The sequence below is a fragment of the Protomyctophum bolini genome (genome assembly GCF_963924005.1).
Source record: "Protomyctophum bolini genome assembly, chromosome: 1".
Taxonomy (NCBI): domain Eukaryota; kingdom Metazoa; phylum Chordata; class Actinopteri; order Myctophiformes; family Myctophidae; genus Protomyctophum; species Protomyctophum bolini.
This window is the reverse complement of record NC_137862.1, coordinates 45,074,833-45,094,515: the sequence shown is the minus strand read 5'-3', so window position 1 is coordinate 45,094,515 and position 19,683 is coordinate 45,074,833. Positions and strand designations below refer to the sequence as shown.

The following is a 19,683-nucleotide window of genomic DNA, read 5'->3' as shown; positions in this document are numbered from 1 at the left end:
AAAACAGGACGGATATGAAACGAGAGAGAGAGAGACAGAGAGAGATAGAACACAAAATAATCCTGTGTGATTGAATCCACCCACAACACAGCTCTATCGGGCACTTCTCTGATCATACTTTCTAACTGGAATGTTTTCCTTTTTTATTTTTCCAAAATGAGAAAATAAACAATAAATTAAAAAAGTGAAACGTTTATTAGAATAAACATACGTCTCAGTTCTAGCGTCATTCTATTGTGTTCTACCTCATCCGTGATCATCTTGCCCCTGGTCTTGGTTCTGTTGCGGTGTTGTGCCCTCCGTTGCTTCTGGGTCACGACTCTCTCTCTGGACGTTCTGAACTCCAGGCTGAAGTCGCTGACCAGACGACAGAACCACGTCACCTTGATCTCCCGAACCGAATAACTGGGCTGACCCAGGAACAGCAGGAATGAATGGAACCTGGACAGACGGACGCAGAGAGAGAGAGGGAGAGGAGAAAGGATGTGATAAACGCTTTGTGTGTTGTAGTTGTGTGTGCATATGGTATGTGTGTAATGTACAGGTTATTGTACCTGTTGATAATGGTGTGTGTGTAATGTATAGGTTATTGTACCTGTTGATAATGGTCTGTGTGTGTAATGTATAGGTTATTGTACCTGTTGATAATGGTCTCTGTGTGTGTAATGTACAGGTTATTGTACCTGTTGATAATGGTCTGTGTGTGTAATGTATAGGTTATTGTACCTGTTGATAATGGTCTCTGTGTGTGTAATGTACAGGTTATTGTACCTGTTGATAATGGTCTCTGTGAAATGTATAGGTTATTGCACCTGTTGATAATGGTCTGTGTGTAATGTACAGGTTATTGTACCTGTTGATAATGGTCTCTGTGTGTAATGTACAGGTTATTGTACCTGTTGATAATGGTCTGTGTCTGTGTAATAATGTACAGGTTATTGTACCTGTTGATAATGCGCCTGTGGACAACCTTCAGAATGATAATCCTCTCAGTGCAGTCCTTTAGAAACTCTGTCAGTTTGTTTTTAACCAACACTTTAGTTTCATGTTTGGACACAACCTTTAGATTATCCCATGATGCTTTGCACCTCCTCTCCAAATGAACGAGATTTTCAGACAACTGCTCAAAATCCACCTAGGCAGACAGACAAGAAGGAGGGGGGGGGGGGGGGGGGGGTGGCACGAGAGAGCAAGTGAGTCAAAGAGAGCTGTATCTTGTCACCTCAACATTTGTTTGCCAACGTTGTTGTCAGGCTTGTGTTTTTTGCTGTGTGACTTCCTTTGAATGTAGCATGTGACTCTTAAGGTGCGTTCAGACTTGGATGGTTAGAGAGGCACGATTACATACAAAGTCAATGCAAAGACGAGAAGTTGCACGAGGGCCGCGGTGCGACCTGGCGCAGCACAAACGGGACGAACCGAGGTGAACATTTAAATTCAAGTCTGAACGCACCTTTACAGTACTTGAGCTGTCCTAGTGATAGCACAAACCTTTGAGGTTGCTGTCATTGCAATTAGTGAGCATGTGTATGCATTGAGTGATCTTGGTACATAGAAATTGATTTATTGGAGATTCTGACTTTCAATTGTACATACATTTTGTTCCACTTTTACTTTGGCTATAAACGTATGTTTTGTCATGCCAATAAAGCCTTTTGAATTTAATTGAAATTGTGTGTGTATGTGTGTGTGTGTCTCATACGTGTGTTCTTACTTTAGCAGAGCGTGTGATATCAGGTATTTCAGAGTACAGGTCTGAGGTGTCAGGGTACTTCTCCACTACAAGACCGCAGGTGTGATGTAGGAGAGACTGGCGGTGAACTGTGTCCTTCACCTCCGTTACCTTCTCTAGATAGCTCAGCTCAAAACCTTTAGCCTGACACACACACACACACACACACAGACACACGGTAAGACATAGTAGACAGACTACACATTGATTTATACAGCAGCAGTAGTAATATCGTGTCAGATTATCGACACGACTATCTGTCCATCTGTAAAATATCTTGAGCAGTTATTTGCCGAAAACCTGGCCAAGTGGTTATGGCCTGACACAAAAATGGCAAAATGCATATAACTTCTAAAACAGATGAACATACAGTAACACCAGAATACTTTGAAAACAAGTTTATCATGGGCGCAAGAAGAACTGATTGACTGGTCACACGCAAGTTTCTGAAACTTGTATAGGCAAAAAGAAAACTTGACGGAGGTCCGCTTTAATGTGTTGTCTAAGCAGGAAATACAGTTATGATTTCATCAAATGGATTTAGTTACTCACATTATATTTTACACAGCAGGCTATGCTGACTAATACACCTGTTCTGGTAAATATAGAACAATTCAAAACGGACCTTTTTTCACAAGAACTACATTTTGGTTTCTAGATCAATATTTTGAGACAGTCATGTATGTGCACGTGTGTTTCTGCGTCGTTAGGCAATTGTTTCAGTGTGTGTCCGATATCAGTGCATGTTGTCCACCTCATCACATAAGATGAGGTGTGTGCACTGTGCAGTATTCCTCTATTAGGAAACAATATCCCAGACCAAAGGATCCCAGTGTTCTCAGGGATTGCCAGTAAAAGGGGTATTTAGAGCCAGGGTTTCAAAACAATTACCATCAATTTAACGTTGAGGTGGAATTACCTTGATATTGATTTAAGGTCAATAATGCCAAGCTCTAGTATGTGACAAACAAATTATGACCTGGCGTTCGTCATTGCCGTCATTAATCCAACCTCAGGCATGGCCTGCCCTGCAACGACTATGCCTGGGTAATAATCAATATTTGTATCAAATGAAAATGAACCTACAGAGTAGACACGGTCACATACAGTAGTCCCATTTCCATTTATGCAAATTCACAAAATTGCTGTGTTGTGTGTGTGTTTCTTTTTTTTTTTTTGATGGACTTACACTGGAGCTGTTTAGGAAGTTTCCGATGGCGAGAATTGTAGCCAGGATCCTTTTGAAGGTTTTGTTTGATGATAACTGCTCCATGCCCTGTTTCAGATCAAACAGAGGCTCTGCAATCTCCTGCAGACAGAAAGACAGACAGAAATACAGAGAGATAAGACAGATGCATTTGTCTCAAACTTGCAGATCTGCCATATTTAATTGAATTTTGACCACTTGTCAACACAGGATCTTTCAACCACCACAGTTGAGGGTGGACGATTTGACCAAATAACAGTGTAATCAATAAAACAAAGTCATAGCACAGCCTTAATCTCGCTTTTCACACACATCACAATGGAAATCATACATTAGCTGTATTTTACCGTCTAATCAGAATAGCAGTTCCCTTGACTGCACTTACTCTGTTCACGCAACAATGGATAGCCAGAAAGCGTGTGTGTGTGTGTGTGTGTGTGTGTGTGTGTGTGTGTGTGTGTGTGTGTGTGTGTGTGTGTGTGTGCGTGCGTGCATGTGTGCGTGTGTGTGTACCTTCTCTAGTGTGTCATAGTTTAGTTTAAACGACCAGAGCTGTAGTCTGGCAGTCAGACCAGGGATGGATGACAGACTGAAGAGGAACTGTTCTGCTGTTCCCAGTGGAACATCTGGATTCGCCAGCTGGACCTCCTGGATCTTCTGTTTCTCCTCCTCAGTAGGAACCATAGTTAAGATCTTCTACATAGACACACACAATGATGAGACTGGTATAGTATATAGCAGAGCCAAGCATAGAATGGCATAGCACAGTATAGCATGGTACAGTAGAGTACAGAAGAGGTAGGCAACCTTAGGCACGGGTCCAACATTGCCACAGAGGAGGGTTATCACTGGCACACGTGAGAGAGGATTTTTGCTTTAAAAATTATTATATATATATATATATATTTAAATGTAGTCATGTCAAAGTGCAAACTATTCTAAATTCATTCAAACTCTGAACTCTTGACTGGGGAGGGATTCTGGGAGATATGTGGGCTATTGAGTGTAATGATTATGTTCTGATGTGTGTGTGTGTGTGTGTGTAATTTAATTATTTTTGAAATAAACAAACCCGGGGGAAACGACCTAGCAGTTCAGATATGTGACAGAAGGAAAATGAAAGAGCACGTTGACAACGTTTCACTAATAGTAGTTTCTGATGTTAAATAGCACCATCTTCTGGTGAAGGAGAAGAATGTATCCCATTTCTAATTCATTCAAATAATCATTTATTATGACATTTTCAATGTTCTATCAGCACTTTGTGAACTGTACTTTTAAAGACTTACCTCTATTCCCTCCTTGGAGACGGCGAACTCGTCAAAGTTGACTATCGCCGTCTTAATGATGTGGACGGCAGGAAGCACCGTCATGCCAATGTTGATGGCGTTACTCCGCTTTGAGTCCAAAACCAGCAACTCTGAACGCTTCAACTCTGGCCCCTTCTACACATACACACACACACACACACACATTATCACAGACAAATTAAAATACATTAACCACTTATACATTTAGTAATTACGGCCCCCTGTTGGTGTGCTCTTTTTTTCCGATTTGCACCAGATCTCCTAGACAATAAACAGCACATTTACAAGCTGAGCTGCTATTTTTGTTGAACCGTTCCTCCCAGAACAGGTGGTTATAGCTTATACATGTACATACATTAGACAGGACTGGCATGGTTACCTTGGCGGCGGGCCGCAGAACCTTGGCCTTGGATTCGAACAGGTGTTCCAGCTTGGTGGTGTCCACGGACACCTTGTCCAGCGACGCCCACACGGTGCCGCGGCCGAACTTGCCGTGTGCCGGCGTGTCGGACTGCTTGAGCTCCCTCCAGAACAGCTTCACCGTTTTGCGCTTCTTCGACGGGAAGAACTCCTGTCCGTGACCGGAGGAGGAGGGAGGGGGAGGGGGGGCGCCAGGGGGAGGAGGGGGAGGAGGAGGGGGAGGTGCAGAACCCAACATTGGGGGAGGAGGTGGAGGTGGTGGTGGAGGCGCCAGTCCCATACCTGGAGGAGGTGGAGGTGGCGGTGGGGGCGGGGCCAGTCCCATACCTGGAGGAGGTGGAGGTGGTGGTGGGGGCGGGGCCAGTCCCATACCTGGAGGAGGTGGCGGTGGGGGCGGGGCCATGCCGTTGGGCAAGCCAGCCGGAGGGTCCAGGGGGTCCATGTCCAGGACGTCGATGTCCTCGTCTTCCTGCAGGTCAGAGAAGTCCAGGTCTTTGATGCGCAGGGGCCGGGGACTGGGCGTGTCCCAGCCGTCGGACTGCTGCCTGGCTCCGCGGCCCACAGGGAGCATGACGGTGGCCTCCAGACTGGACAGACAGAACAGAACAGAACAGAACACGGCCCATTAGGATGTGAACCCACAGGTAGCATGACGGTGGCCTCTAGACAGAACAGAACAGAACAGAACACGGCCCATTAGGATGTGTGAACCCACAGGTAGCATGACAGTGGCCTCCAGACTGCACCTTAATTAAGTCCCTGCAATATTTGCAGAAATTAAAGAAAATAATCATCAAATTAGTGTGCGTGCGTGTGTGCGTGCACCTAGACAAAAACAGAGGAAGGCAGATGCAGACACGTGGATGGGAGATAAAGAGTTACAGTACTGTTGTCATTGTTAAGTGACACAGTGGTAGGGTCTTGACACGGTCTCAAATGTACTTGAAATTGTGACATGAAGACACAAATGCTGACAACGATGCACACTTTAGAGCACAGCATCTCAAACGATATGCCATTGAATTTGGGACCACCAATGCATTGGTCAGTTTCACAGAGCGAACGTTTGGGAATCGGAACGTTGGTGGTTTGATCCCCAGCTCTCCCCGGGTTAGTGTTGATGTGTCCTTGAGCAAGACACGTACAGTACATGGTTGCCTCTGCGGTCGAGACCACCATTTACTATTTTATTTACAATTATTTTGCCAATAACACGTATCATTTTGTGATAATTAAAAGCCATATCTTGTGACAGACCTGCGGGCGTGGCGTTCTGCATCGATGCTGTACTGCGGTCTGATTCGCCGCCTCTGCTCCTCTTCCAGACGCACCTTAGCAGCCTGCGCAGAGCCACCCAGTCCCTCTAGCTCCGCCTTCCTGGAGGCGGAGTCATCTCCAGGGGACGGGTCAGTGGGCGTGGCCGAACTGGCTTGGAGGCGAGACAGGCGCTCGGAAAGGCGAACGACAGAGCCGAGATTGTCGTTTGATTCTGAAGTCAAATCTATGTCCTGTTCATTGACGGAGGACGAGGAGGAGGAGGGGGAGGTGGGCGCGGCTGTCTTGGCGTACAGCATGTCCAACATGAACTTCCTGTCATCGGACAGAGTGCTGAGCTGCTCCCCAACACGGGCCTGACCATGGGTGGACACTGCAACAGAGAGAGAGAGACATTCAATTAGGCTGGACAGAGAGAGAGAGAGACATTCACTTAGACCAGACACAGACACATTCAATTAGGAAAGAAATCCCGGCGCCGATTGTGTGAAAATAGTGAAAAGGTTATTATCCACCTTTAAAAAAAACAGCCCAGTGGCTTTGTGGTTAGAGTGTCCGCCCTGAGATTGGGAGGTCAGGGGTTCAATCCCTGGACAATCTAACCTCATGTCCAGGGGGTGTAATTGTACACCAAGCTGTCCACACTACAGGAACAGGAGCTCCTGACACATGAGGCTCAGGCTATTCTTCTTATTTTCTCTCTCCCCACTTGCTGCGCCGGCAAAGCTGCTGTTGTATTAACAGCAAATGCAATGGAGGGAGGCAGTTGGTAACCAAGCACCCGCTGTGTCTAATCAGCCACAGCGAAGGTCGCACTGACCCAGTCTCACCCCCGTCTGCCACTGAAGGCTGTGAAGGAAAGAAGCAGGGACCTTGCAGCAGATTATCACAGTCAAAAATATGCCATTTATTGTCTTCTCGATAGTAAATATGAAAAAATAATCACACGCAAGTTATAGCTCTTTATCATAGTATATGATCATGACATAACATGTCGATTTGCTCGTCTACATACAGACGTACAGTCTTCATTCGTTGTCAATGGGAATTTAATGGGAGTTTGTGTAAGAAGAAAATCTACACTAGTAGCTGAATATAGGAGGGGGTAGCGGCCCTCAAAAAATATAAATTTGTGACCATCACCGATGTGTTTGTGGAGCCGCTATCAAGTTGTTGTGTAATGAATAGGCTAAGAATGATGACCACCCTTAAGATCTAGCAACCGGCCCTAAGATCTGGCGACCGCCACGGCGGTCGGTTCGTTTGGATTTCGCCCTTGCTGAATGGCGCAGAATGGCTCAGGCCGCCAGCGCGGTGGTCCAGGCTCCATAGGCTGCAATCGCGACGACCTTTGCTACTCACTTTGCTACTACTACTTTGTCACTCCCCATCTCTCTCACCATGTCCTGTCAGTCTACTGTCCTATCGGTAAAGACACAAAACCAAAAATAGATCTCTAGATCTCTAGAACTCACCTTTTACGTGGAAACCCTGCATTCAGACTATATAATGCAAATGCAACTAAGCATGTCCCGATCACGTTTTCTTTGCTCCCGATCCGATTCCAATCATTTTAAAATGAAGTGATCGGCTACTGAATTCCGATCATGTGATGAGATCTGGACAACCCAAATAAGAACTGGCTCCCCCAACTGCGTTATGGTCCTATGGTGGTCCTGGTCTTGTGCGTTTATGTCCACTGGGGTCTGTTGTTTTTCTGTTTGTCTAGTAGTTTTATTTATGCGTCACATCATGCTGCTGTTGACGCTTCCATTTCCTCTCATCTCATCTCTCAACAGTATGACATAGCATAGTTCACCATGCGGTACAAAATGGCCCAAAACTACACAACCAAAAATACATGACCATCACCACGTCACACCTGGTGTTCCGTCTCTGTCCCCCTCTCTGCTCCATTCTCTCTTTGAAGTCAACTGACAGCAAGCTTCAAAGCAAAATGAGAGACACAGACAAATTGTCTAACAGCGATGCAGAGAGCAGAAGCTAGACAGGCTGATGCAGAGAGAGAGAGAGAGAGAGAGAGAGAGATAAGAGATGCTGAAACTGTAATGCTCATGTGTTCATCGTCTGTATCGTTGTAATCGCTTGCCTGGGTCATTATAGGATGTCTGTGTCTCCAGGGTGACCGGGCCGGGAGAGGGGGTACTTCCTCTGGATAACCCTGGAGACAGAGACAGAGACACACACAGAATCACTATAGAGACAACTGTAACCTGTATATGTCCAGAGGTTGTCGTGTTTTACAAATGTGTTTACAGTTCCTATTAACGCAGGTCTAGTGCAGTGGTTCTCAACCTGTGGATTGGTCCCCACTCCCCAGATGACAATTCATGGATTTAAGACTTTTTAATATCTTAAAAGAATAAATATATAACTATAAAATTGTGTCAAACATTGGCCAAATTGTCAAATAATATAAGAAAGATAGCTGTTAAGATAGATTTATCTGTGGAACCCAGTCAAGCTAAATGTAATTCCTCAACTCCTACAACTCCAAGTGCATGTCAGGGTGTGTGGGGGGGGGGGGGGGGGGGGGGCACCCAAATCAGGCAGGAAACCAGGCTAGGTTTCCTATCCTATCAGGAACCCTAGTACTGCTGGTTTTCTATCCTATCAGGAACCCTTGTACTGCTGGTTTCCTATTCAACCAGGAACACTAGAATAGATCCCTGGTACGCCCTGTGTTCCATCCCTCCTCAGGATCCCTTGTACTGCTGGTATGTATGCCATCACACCAAGAGAGATCCTACCTTCAGTAGGAGAACTGCATGAACTGACAGGAGAAGATCTCTCGTCAGGGAGGGATTGGGGTGTGGCTGTGATATCGAAGCCGCCTCTCCCCTGTTTTTTGAGGGATCGCCTCTTCTTCTCCAACTGGGTGGCTGCCAGGCTGCGTAGGAAGTGTGTGCCTCTACACACAGGAGATGATGAAACCAGAGTGGAACAGAGTCAAACAGCAGCAGATACGAACAGAGTATGACATGCTCTATCAAAATCAGTTGCCAAAAAAAAACACTCAGTTTGGAGTTATCTGGACTATAATTACCGGTAGCTTTTCATTGGTGTCAATATTATCTTTTGAAGGTTTGTCATATTGTAAATCTCCACATTCCAAAGCGTCACACTGTATTTAAATAATTATATTTATTACAATCCGTAGTATTACTCATAATACAGCAATCTGAAAACTGAATTTATTAGAGCATGTCATATAGTATACAGAGTAGCTACAGGTATATGTCAAGATCCACCATGAACACCTCCCCGTTCATGAGCATGATTTGATTCAGTTGATTAGTTGTTCAATCAATGACACATACATAGAACCAGCAGGAACTACCTTCTAGTAAGATCCGTGAAAACACAGGGTTCATTTATCCATCTCTGTACGTCCAATTTGTACACACTTTGAGTTAAATGAACAGGAGGCTCTTTCTGTGTGCGTGTGCTACAGGTCGCGTCATGACCCTAAAAAAGGCACATATTGAATGTCAGGAAATGCTAAACAATATCATGACAATGTACTTCTGCGTCAACAATAGCTTTGGTGTGATAGATTTGTTAGCAGTTCCTGCTGTGTGGTTCAGTGATTCAGCTTTGTCTCAATCAGAATCCAATAGATTTATACCGTAATCACATTCCGATGGTTCAATCAGAATCCAATAGATTTATAATCACATTCAGATGGTTCAATCAGAATCCAATAGATTTATCATCACATTCAGATGGTTAAAGGCACAGCAAACTCTGTGTTACATCCCCATTAACCATTAAAAAACAATTACATTCCAGTAAGCACTGAGGGGGGAAAAAGCGATTAATGTTTTAAGGCCTGAGAACCCACCATTATATAATTCACCTCCCTCCCTCCACACAGACACACACAGTCCCAGCAAACCTGCTCACCACCACCTCCAGCTCAAGCCCCTAACCAAGCCAACCAACACCACAAAGCATGGGCGCGCGCACACACACACACCATCATACACTAATACACACGGACACACACACTCGGACACACACATCATCATACACTAATACACACGGACACACACACAGCGGTGCATTCCTGTGGTATGTTAGTACTGCAGCAGAGACTCCATTTGTCTCTCTGATTTATTACTTTAATATTGTCTGTCTGAACAGACAACTACCACAATATTATTATATACACAACTGCCATTACTAATACTACTGTGTCTGCACACAATAATAATCATCATGACATGTGTGCGCGTGCGATCACACACACACACACACACACAATAGAAGCGCAGCTAGGCGCTATAGGCTGGACTGACAGGGACCTCCACCCCAGTAACCACCAATGTAGCGTCGGCCGGGAGGTGAACCCGGGACCTATAAATCCTATGGCGCGTACGTTACGAGGCGGAGGCGACTAAATAATAGTTATAGTACTACTAGTGCAAACTAAGTCCCATCACTCTCACTACTACTATTATAGTGGCAGCAGCAGAAGTGGAACAGTAGCAGTCTATCATGCAAGTTAACTCATTTAGCTGTCACTATAAGTTTACTTGTCGGTACAGTGGAGCAGTAGCAGACTACTGCAGTGCATAGACCACTAAAGCCACTAAACGGCAAGTCTCCAGGCCTCTTTTTGCACCCTATAATCTCCTCCACCCACCATGGGGCCTAGTGGCAGCTCTGGGATCAGCTCCTACATGCCTCTCCACCCCAAGAGGGCTGGGGAGCCACACCATAATCACACGATTAGAGCTAAAGCTATTCTGGTCTGTGAGTTTCTATTGTCCTGACGCAGACCACAGGTGGACAATGGAGCACCGGGCCAGAGACAGAAAACAGACATGAGGACAAAACAGGAGACGTACAGAGAAAAAACATCATAAGGAAACAAGTAAAACAAATAAATAAATGCATAAATAAATGAAACAGACAGGTTGACAAATAGAAACAATACAACGAATAGAACACAAGAGTAAAAATAAAACAGACGGTCAGTAAATTAGAGGCAGACAGGACACAGAAACAAGGGTTCTAAAGGAATGCATTGTGTTGGGAGGTTATCATTGCTTCAAGATGGTTGTCTCACAATACAGTAGTTATGTCTAAATACAGTACACATACTGGGCATATTTTGGTCATATTCTCATCGCATTTTTGCAATAGGCCACAGTAGCAAAATGTGATGCAAATAGTTATCCGCTAGCCTGGTGGTATGGAAGGTCATCTGTCAAAACTGGTAATGGGAACAGCAGATGATTCATATTTGAACACCTGCTTTAGAAATGTGTGAATAACCTACATTCTGAGTAGAATACTGCATATATTTATACAGAATGACTCAGCAGACTCTGGATTCGCTCCAGTCTGGAAACTCGCATCAGTTCAAAAGTGCAGCGAGTTACTGCAAAAAGCATACTGTACTTGTGTCTTAAGGCGGTTGCACACTGGTGCATTTCTTTTGGCTGCGTGTTACAGATCCTAAAGTAGGTGGCTTCCTGTCACCACTCACCAACAACCCGCTAGTCAGCTGCGGAAAACAGATCAAATCTACCCCGGTCTGAAAAATCATTATACAGGACGAAAGATTTGGTGGCAGTGTGCCAAGAAGAAGTGATGACAAGAAGTGAGGTTGATTTTTGTTTTTTACGTCCACTGAAATTTGCTCCGATATATGGCAAAGAAAATAACATTTTACCCAACATTTTGATTGTTGGGATTATTGACCACAATATTGCATCATACCCAGCGATAGGAAACCCGGCCCATTGCACACCCTGAGTATGACTAAAGAGCAACACTGCTGTCATGTGGATAGGTTCAAGGCAAATATCAATAATCATTATGTGACCAACCACAGGATATCAAACAACAACATGCGCACGCGCACACACACACACACACACACCCCCCCGCAGCCCCAGATTGAAGCAGATGATCCCCGCATGCAGCACAGAGCTGGCTGTGTGGACCAGACCAGTGCTGAACCAAACCAGTGCACAACCAGTACTTACTCAAACATCCTGAGAACTGGTTTGTCCATATTAATATTACACTCCTCTGGGCTGCAGAAAAACACTGAGTTAAACACACATACTGTATACACACACTGACTGCCCGGTTTACTGATTGAGTGATTGTTTTTTTACTGACTAGCCTGCCTGACTGGACTAAATTCTATGTTCTCTGATTTCTAACGATAAATGGATCACTGTCACTACCTTAAAGTGCCGTTTATTAGTACTTCCAACAGAAGTGACGTTCCCAGGGCCTGGATGCCACATGATAATAAGCATGGTGAGCCAAAACAAATCACTTATGAGTCATCTCTGGGTTAATGGCTCCTCCTAAGGCGATTATCTATAAGATGGATATATTGTAAATTCCAGTTTCTCAATGTGATGGGGACATCATACAGTATTTACTTCATGGGCGAGTCTACATATTGAAGTTATTTTATGCTTATATGCCATCTCTGTATGTCCTGTTTAGTCTGATGAAAGGGACGGCTTGACATGTCATTGCTGTTGGATGTACAAATAAATTGACCTTAAGAGAGTTACAGTGTGCAGACCTTCTCTTTCATGATTGTCTTCCTTTGTCCAGCACACTCCGCTTTAAACGGTGTGTGGATGTGCATGACTAACTCCTAAAAGGAAATTATATAAATATCAATTAAACATCGACTCATCAGCCCCACAATCATCATCTTCATCATTTCCACCACCATCTTTACAATTAGCATAACCATCTTCAAAATTGGAAACTGTTACACTTGAGATGCAGAAAGAGGGGGATATAGAAGGCAGAGACTGAGATTAGGTTGGTGGAAAAGAATATACATAAGAGGATAGGAGAGGGTTACATTCTTGCTGGGTTGTAGCAATCACATATATCATATCACATAGCTTAAAGTGCTCCATCATCATGTCTCTCTTTTTCATTATAGAAAGATGAACATGAATAAACCAATAAATCAAGTTGTCCTTGAGAAAGGCACTACAAACTCCCATCCAATGCAGAGCAGCCGCCGCTCGGTGGCTAGCAATAGGAGACTGTGGTCGTACAGGACAGTGTGAACGTGAAAACTGTGAGTTTCCATGAATAGTCAATTTCATTCATCCAAAATGGTGTCATTTTGTCGACACTTACAGTACGAGTCTAGCTGGTTAACAGTTACATTAATGCGTAGACTCAGAGGAAAGGGAAATGTGAGCGCTATAGAGCATCAGATGAGTGGAGTTACTCACCAGTCATCCTGCAGAGGTCTGCTAGGAACAGAGAGAAAGGAAGGAGGAAGCAGGAGGAATGTCCACAGCAGCGAGAGGAAAGGTTAGGATGGACGGCAGAAAATATGTTATGAAGAAGAGAGAAACAGACACGGAGAGAGAGAAGGATGAAGGGAGATGTAAAAAAACAGACAAAGAACAAAGTTAAGATAAGAGACCGATAGTAAGATAGTGTTTTAGAGCATTTTAACCACATGAACCCAAGGTCACGATTCACTGCATGTCATGATCGGTGAACTGTGAACATCTGGTGAAAATAGATGTTCTCCAAAACGATTTGGTGTGTAGTGAGTGTAGAGGGAAACAAGGGGGTGTCTATATTTGACTCTGGTCAATGAAGTACAGTATGTACAGTATATGGTTTAAGTGGTTAAAGTGTATCAAAGAGCCAGGTGAGGTTAAAGCTACAGGACAGGACAGAGATGAACTCAAGAGACAGGCAACCGAAAGGCCGAAAAATAATCAAGCTCAGATTGAAACGTCTATCTGTCTGTCGATCATGCCTCTTTTTCAAAAGGGAGCAAACTGGCCAAGAGAACAGCAAGCATACCATATATGGGGACTAGGTTGGTGGAGGGTGTGTAGAGCCCAGGATCACATTAGATGATTGACACAGGGGTGAAAAATGGGTTACAAAATCGTGGGATAAAAAATATATATATAAAAAAAGAGAACAGCAAGCACAACAGAACACGAATTGACAAACTATACAACAAAGTACACAAAATAAACCCATCACAGACAAAAACAAACAATTCTACAGACGAGACGAGCTATATTCAAACCTTACATTTTAATATTTCATATTTTTTTCCCCCTAAATGAATGCTAACAATTTTGTACTTGTGACAGTGTCACGCAAAAAGTAGCGAGAAGGGACGATCTACAAGCTTACAACAAAATAGGATCCATGGAATTTAGTTCTTATCCATTGAGAAGTAACGGTTTGGGACATGTACAGTACAAGGTTTCCGCCTGACAGCAACAGTATAATTGAATAGTCATGATTATTGTTATAATGACTTACTTGAAGCCTGTTCTGCTCTCTTTCTTGCTGGGCTGCAGTTCAGAGTCAAACTGAGGAGACTGGACTGTAGTGTCTGTGGGAGACGGACTGCACACACGCGCACACGCATACGCACACATACACACGCATACACACACACACACACGCGCACACACCCACCCACACACACACACAGGAAGACTGTGAGCGGACGGGCCAAGGCAGTAAAGAGACAGAGAGTCAGTCTGGTGTCTAAACAACAGTTTCAGTCCATGAGGTTGGCTCAAACACAACACTTTCTCAACCATGTGTGCGTGTGCGTGTGTGTGTGTGTGTGTGTGTGTGTGTGTAGTAGACAGCCAACCCACTAGAACACACACAGCCACAACACTATGCCAAGATGAAGGTTCCGGCCAGTCAGTCCTACATTTCTGGGTCAAGTCAATTATTTAGTGCTAAGCAAAGTGCCTTATTGTGTGTGTGTGTGTGTGTGTGTGTGTGTGTGTGTGTGTGTGTGTGTGTGTGTGTGTGTGTTACAGACCTGCTCTCCTCTGAGATAGAGGACGCTTTAGAAAAGAGTCGTGACTTCTTGCTCAGAGAGAGGGGCGATATGTGGTGACTGAGGAAAGAGCGCCCCCTACAGGACAACAACGAGGAGGAGAAGCCGGGAAGGAGAGAAAGAGAGGAGGAGGGCGAGAGAGAAAGGAAGGAGAGGGGTATGGAAGTACATGGAGTGGGAGGGAGAGATGTAGGAGAACAGAACAGGATGAGGAGTGTGAGAGAAGGAGAGCAGAGAATTGGAGAAGGAGAGAGAGGTTATGAATGAATAGCAGGAGAGTACAAACAAAATAATGAAAAGAGAGGAAGAGGAAACAAGGAGAGAGAGGGGGATAAAGGAGGGGTGTGAAGGGAGGGAAAATACAGCAGTGGTTAGAAGAAACCCAACACCAATAGAAAACAACACCCATACTTTATACTGAGACAGACAGCACTATGTCTGTCCTACAGAGACAGACAGCACTATGTCTGTCCTACAGAGACAGACATTTTGAGGGACAGGAGATAAGAGGGGGCCGCAGTGGCTCAGGGGTAGAGTTGCCGGTTGAGAACCGGAAGGTTCCGAGTTCGATCCCTGTGCGCTCACCCTGAGGTCGTGTCGAAGTGTCCTTGAGCAAGACTCTGAATCCCTAATTGCTCCTGATGTGCTCAGATCAACATATGGAATGAATTCTGTACTGGCCATATATGGAGCGTGTCTTGAGTGCACAGGGTTTGATGAGTCAACATAACGAATGTTCAGCTCCATAAGGGGGGCAGTGTACAGGGTTTGATGAGGTCAGATCAACATTGGAATGTCAGACAAAGGCTTACTGTAGCAGATGCGTTCATATACATATAAAAATACGTGTTACATTTCAGCCTCTCTCTCTATCATGATGGGTTAAAATCTAGTTCGCCAACTGTTACTTTTCTGTCTCTACCACACACACACACACACACACACACACACGACTTACGGGCTGATGGGGGTCTTGGATTCTGGTCCCGCAGTGTTCGGGGAGGTGACGGTGCCATTGGAGCCTCCAGAAGGCGACAGAGGAGCAGAAGGAGAGCCTCTCATGAACATAGAGGGGTCGGAGGGCAGGGGGGAGATCACACCGACCGATGAAGGAGACGAGGAGGAGGAGGAGAAGGAGGTGGTGGGAGACACTGGGGACGAGGAGGTGGCGGGTGGGGGAGAGGAGGAGTCGGAGGTGGGAGAGAACGGCGAGGGGGTGGAGGGGGGCGAGGAGTTGAGGAGGTCGGGGAGGCTCTGACACGAGGAGCGCCGGCTCCTGCGCGCCTCCTGCTCGCCGGTGGAGATCCTGCGGCGCTCCTTGCGGAGGTGCGGAGTCACCTCGAGGAGGTCCGCTTGTCCGTCCTCGGCGCGTAGAGCAGTCTACGGGAGGAATCTCAGTGTTTCATTCAGAATACTCTACTAGCCCATTCTGGACGGGAACCCCTTTTGGTGCTTTAAGCATTATGTTATGCTTTAACTATTGAAAAATAGCAGATCTACAAGCTCATAGCGCAGCACTCGGTGCCGCGCTATGAGCTTGTGGTCTGCTATTTTTTTTTTATCGTGAAAATGTAGTCTTTGAATATATATTCTTTCAGAGCGAACGTTTTTAACTCAAATCTTTGCTTCTGGGGCGTCCTTGGAACAACATGTTTTCAGATGGGGGGTCTGCAGCCAAATACAGAAAATGCTGGGGGTCCTTGACATGAAAAAACCACTGACATAGAAACATGAAAACTGTCATGATTTAGAAGACATTTTTTAGAAACATCCTCAGGTCAAAATGGGCCTAGAACACGTTCATGTTTTGGTTAATAACATCAAAGCTTTGGTGATCTATTGTTTTCTCACTCAGCAGTAAACAAAGATACAGTATACAGTAAGTGTATACAATTTATCTGCACATTTCTAAAATCAAATATTCCGTAAGAATATATATACATATCACAATATGTCTTCGTGGAACCATGTCAAACTACAATGCCAAGTGCTTGTCAAGGGACTGTGTTCTCTAATGACATGAATGAGTCTTGTACCTCATATAGAGTAAACTGCTGTTTGAGGTCTGCTTCCGTGCCCTTGTTGCTGAGATGTTTATGAATGATGGACTCTATGCCCAGCTGTTCCAGACTGTCTGTCAAGTCGTAGAATGAATCCTGATCTGGAAGCACTGCTAGAGTCTGCGCGCACACACACACACACACACACACACACACACACACACACACACACACACACACACACACAATTATCTTACTGTACATGTATATAATGGCCAGGGGAGCCCGGATAGTAACTGTACAGTTTAGGTTCTATATTAGACTGCACTTTACTGGTGACGTTTAAGTGTTCCCCGAGGGTTAAATTTAACTCTGAAAGTGTACAAGTGAAAGCAGTTCCACTTGTAAGTTAACCAGTGTTGTTTTTGTCGACTAAAACTAAGACGAAAAATGTTTGTCGACTACCATTTTTCACTGACGAAAACGTCCTGTCCTGCCCTGCCCTGTCCTGTCCTGTCCTGTCCTGTCCTGCCCTGTCTGACACAGCTGTGCTGGCCTGAGCTGCTCGGAAGCAGCAGAGCTCTTGCTGGACAACAACCTGCTTATTTACGAGGGTGTCACTCATACCTCGGACACACGCGACCACTTACTGTAATGCTGCACTGTGGATACTAGTCGCTCACCACTCCTGGTGTGAAATATTCAGGTTAGGAATGTACAAATGGAAGCAATTATGGATGTACAAGGAGCCATTTAGTTCCATTTGTACATTCTCTGAATTGAATTAACGCCCTGTCTGTTGATTGATTGATTGAAATGTTTATTTCACAGTATGCAGAATGGGTACATTTCATTATTTCACAGTATGCAGAATGCGTACATTTCATTATTATCATCAGCTTGTTTCTTTTTGGACCACAATGCTTATATGAGACGATTTTAAGATGAGCCCATCCCTATGTTATTCTCCATAGAGAAATTACTTCCGTGAACTAGGCAGAACCAGGTGATGAGCGAGTGACGTCAGGGCTCTATGGAGTCTGTCTATGGAGGGTCATACACAATATGTACATCTTGATCTGTGTGATGTTACGATCTGGTCATCCAAGCTTAGTAAAGGTACAAAGTAAAAATATTTAGGACGACCGTCGAACCGATTCTACTCTATGGCTCAGATAGAAGAACACAGTTTGCCAGCCACTGCTACAGAGCTGACAATGAGGTTATATCTTCCCTTCTTCACTGGAATCCTGCCTCAAAGCATGCCTGAGGTAGAACACTGTCGTTCCCTGATGTCATCGCTAGGGACACATGCATTAGTAAGCAGGAACTGGGAATAGCAATGAAGGACCGGAAAGTCTGGCGTGGCATTGTGAAATCCATGATCTCGACCAAGGTCAAAAAATGATGATGATGTTTCACCGAAAAGTCGTACCATGTAATTATTTCTGTGGTTTCTAGTAAACTAAACACGTAGGAGCTATGCTGTTGTGCAGACTGTTATTCTTTTGAACGGATCATGTTTGGTGGTCATCATGGCGGAGCATGCAGGGGTTAAAGGGCAAACCTTGTTTATGAGGGTCATCGTGAAGATCAGGAGTTCAGTGTCCGATCCGTTCCTCTCTTCCAGAATGTCTGTTAGATATGACCACGACTTCATACCTTCACACACACACACACACACACACACACACACACACACACACACACACGTGTCAAACAGCACCTGATGATAGTCTCACCATGGCTGGAAATGTTATTGTACAGATCCATTCATCGCGATAGATGTTGGATACTCAAAATGACACCATTCATTCTCTGAATGTGTGCATACCTCTCTTGCTGTCCACAGTGTTGACAGCCTGGATAAGCAGAGGGCTGTTGGGTTCTGTGTATTCTACAAACACTATAAGTAACTTCAATGCCGTCTTCACTACTAGCCGAGACTGACAGAGAGAGAGAGAGAGAGAGAGAGAGAGAGAGAGAGAAACACAGAAAGAGAATGTAAGAAACGGCAGACCACCACTAGATGGCGACACCACACCACACACAACTAAAGTAAAGTCTCAAGTCAGTTCAACAGCTCATAAACACTGGATGTCCCTGAAGGCTTGTCAGGAGGTCTTAGCTGTTTTCTATTTGTGTACAGTCGACGTGCATTGTAAGTTAGAACCACTTCTAAATACAGTGTACAATACCAAGGAATGACAGACAGAGGTAAACAGCTGTTGCTTTCACTTCTCTGCTAAAGAAAACTTTCATGTCTGCCACTAACCAGTCAAACACCACACGTGGGTGGGTCAGTCAGTCACTCACCAGGCTACCAGTCAGTCAGTCACTCACTCACTCACTCACTCACCAGGCTACCAGTCAGTCAGTCAGTCAGTCACCCACCAGGCTACCAGTCAGTCAGTCACTCACTCACTCACTCACTCACCGGGCTACCAGTCAGTCAGTCAGTCACCAGGCTACCAGTCAGTCAGTCAGTCACCAGGCTACCAGTCAGTCAGTCAGTCACCAGGCTACCAGTCAGTGAGTCAGTCACTCACCAGGCTACCAGTCAGTAACTCACCAGGCTACCAGTCGTCAGTCAGCCAGCCAGTCAGTAAAGCCCAACAGACACCATCTGCGAACGCCGCGCGTCAAAACAGCCGCCTCCGTTATTTTCAATGAACCAATCCCACACCGGCAGCGTCCAACGCGCGTTCACGCCTCGCCTGACGCTCCGATACGCCACTGTTCTATTTTCCAGGCGTTGCCGCGCGGCAACGCCTGTGCCGCGTCGCTGCGCACCCGGTGTGTGTTGGGCTTAACTCACCAGGCTACCAGTCAGTCAGTCAGCCAGCCAGCCAGCCAGCCAGTCAGTCAGTAACTCACCA

At 45.1% G+C, this 19,683-nt stretch overlaps 1 protein-coding gene across 8 annotated transcripts in view; it reads right to left on the bottom strand.

Annotated features, from left to right (window-relative positions):
• The window catches only part of fhod1 (formin homology 2 domain containing 1), a 75,089-nt gene that overhangs the window by 6,372 nt on the left and 49,034 nt on the right, over positions 1-19,683 (bottom strand). For 3 of the 8 annotated variants that reach the window (XM_080768182.1, XM_080768177.1, XM_080768180.1), the window contains exons 8-25: positions 18,639-18,750; positions 18,372-18,466; positions 16,841-16,984; positions 15,763-16,184; positions 14,787-14,882; positions 14,267-14,353; positions 13,201-13,221; positions 11,965-12,015; positions 8,716-8,876; positions 8,055-8,126; positions 5,927-6,317; positions 4,629-5,256; positions 4,229-4,384; positions 3,453-3,635; positions 2,922-3,041; positions 1,715-1,876; positions 945-1,135; positions 246-441 (exon numbers count right to left, since the gene is read on the bottom strand). In XM_080768182.1, the coding sequence (XP_080624308.1) occupies positions 246-441; positions 945-1,135; positions 1,715-1,876; positions 2,922-3,041; positions 3,453-3,635; positions 4,229-4,384; positions 4,629-5,256; positions 5,927-6,317; positions 8,055-8,126; positions 8,716-8,876; positions 11,965-12,015; positions 13,201-13,221; positions 14,267-14,353; positions 14,787-14,882; positions 15,763-16,184; positions 16,841-16,984; positions 18,372-18,466; positions 18,639-18,750 (3,288 nt within the window). The remainder of the gene's footprint in view (positions 1-245; positions 442-944; positions 1,136-1,714; positions 1,877-2,921; positions 3,042-3,452; positions 3,636-4,228; positions 4,385-4,628; positions 5,257-5,926; positions 6,318-8,054; positions 8,127-8,715; positions 8,877-11,964; positions 12,016-13,200; positions 13,222-14,266; positions 14,354-14,786; positions 14,883-15,762; positions 16,185-16,840; positions 16,985-18,371; positions 18,467-18,638; positions 18,751-19,683) is intronic. The other 5 variants (XM_080768178.1, XM_080768179.1, XM_080768181.1 and 2 more) reach the window with 5 other exon arrangements.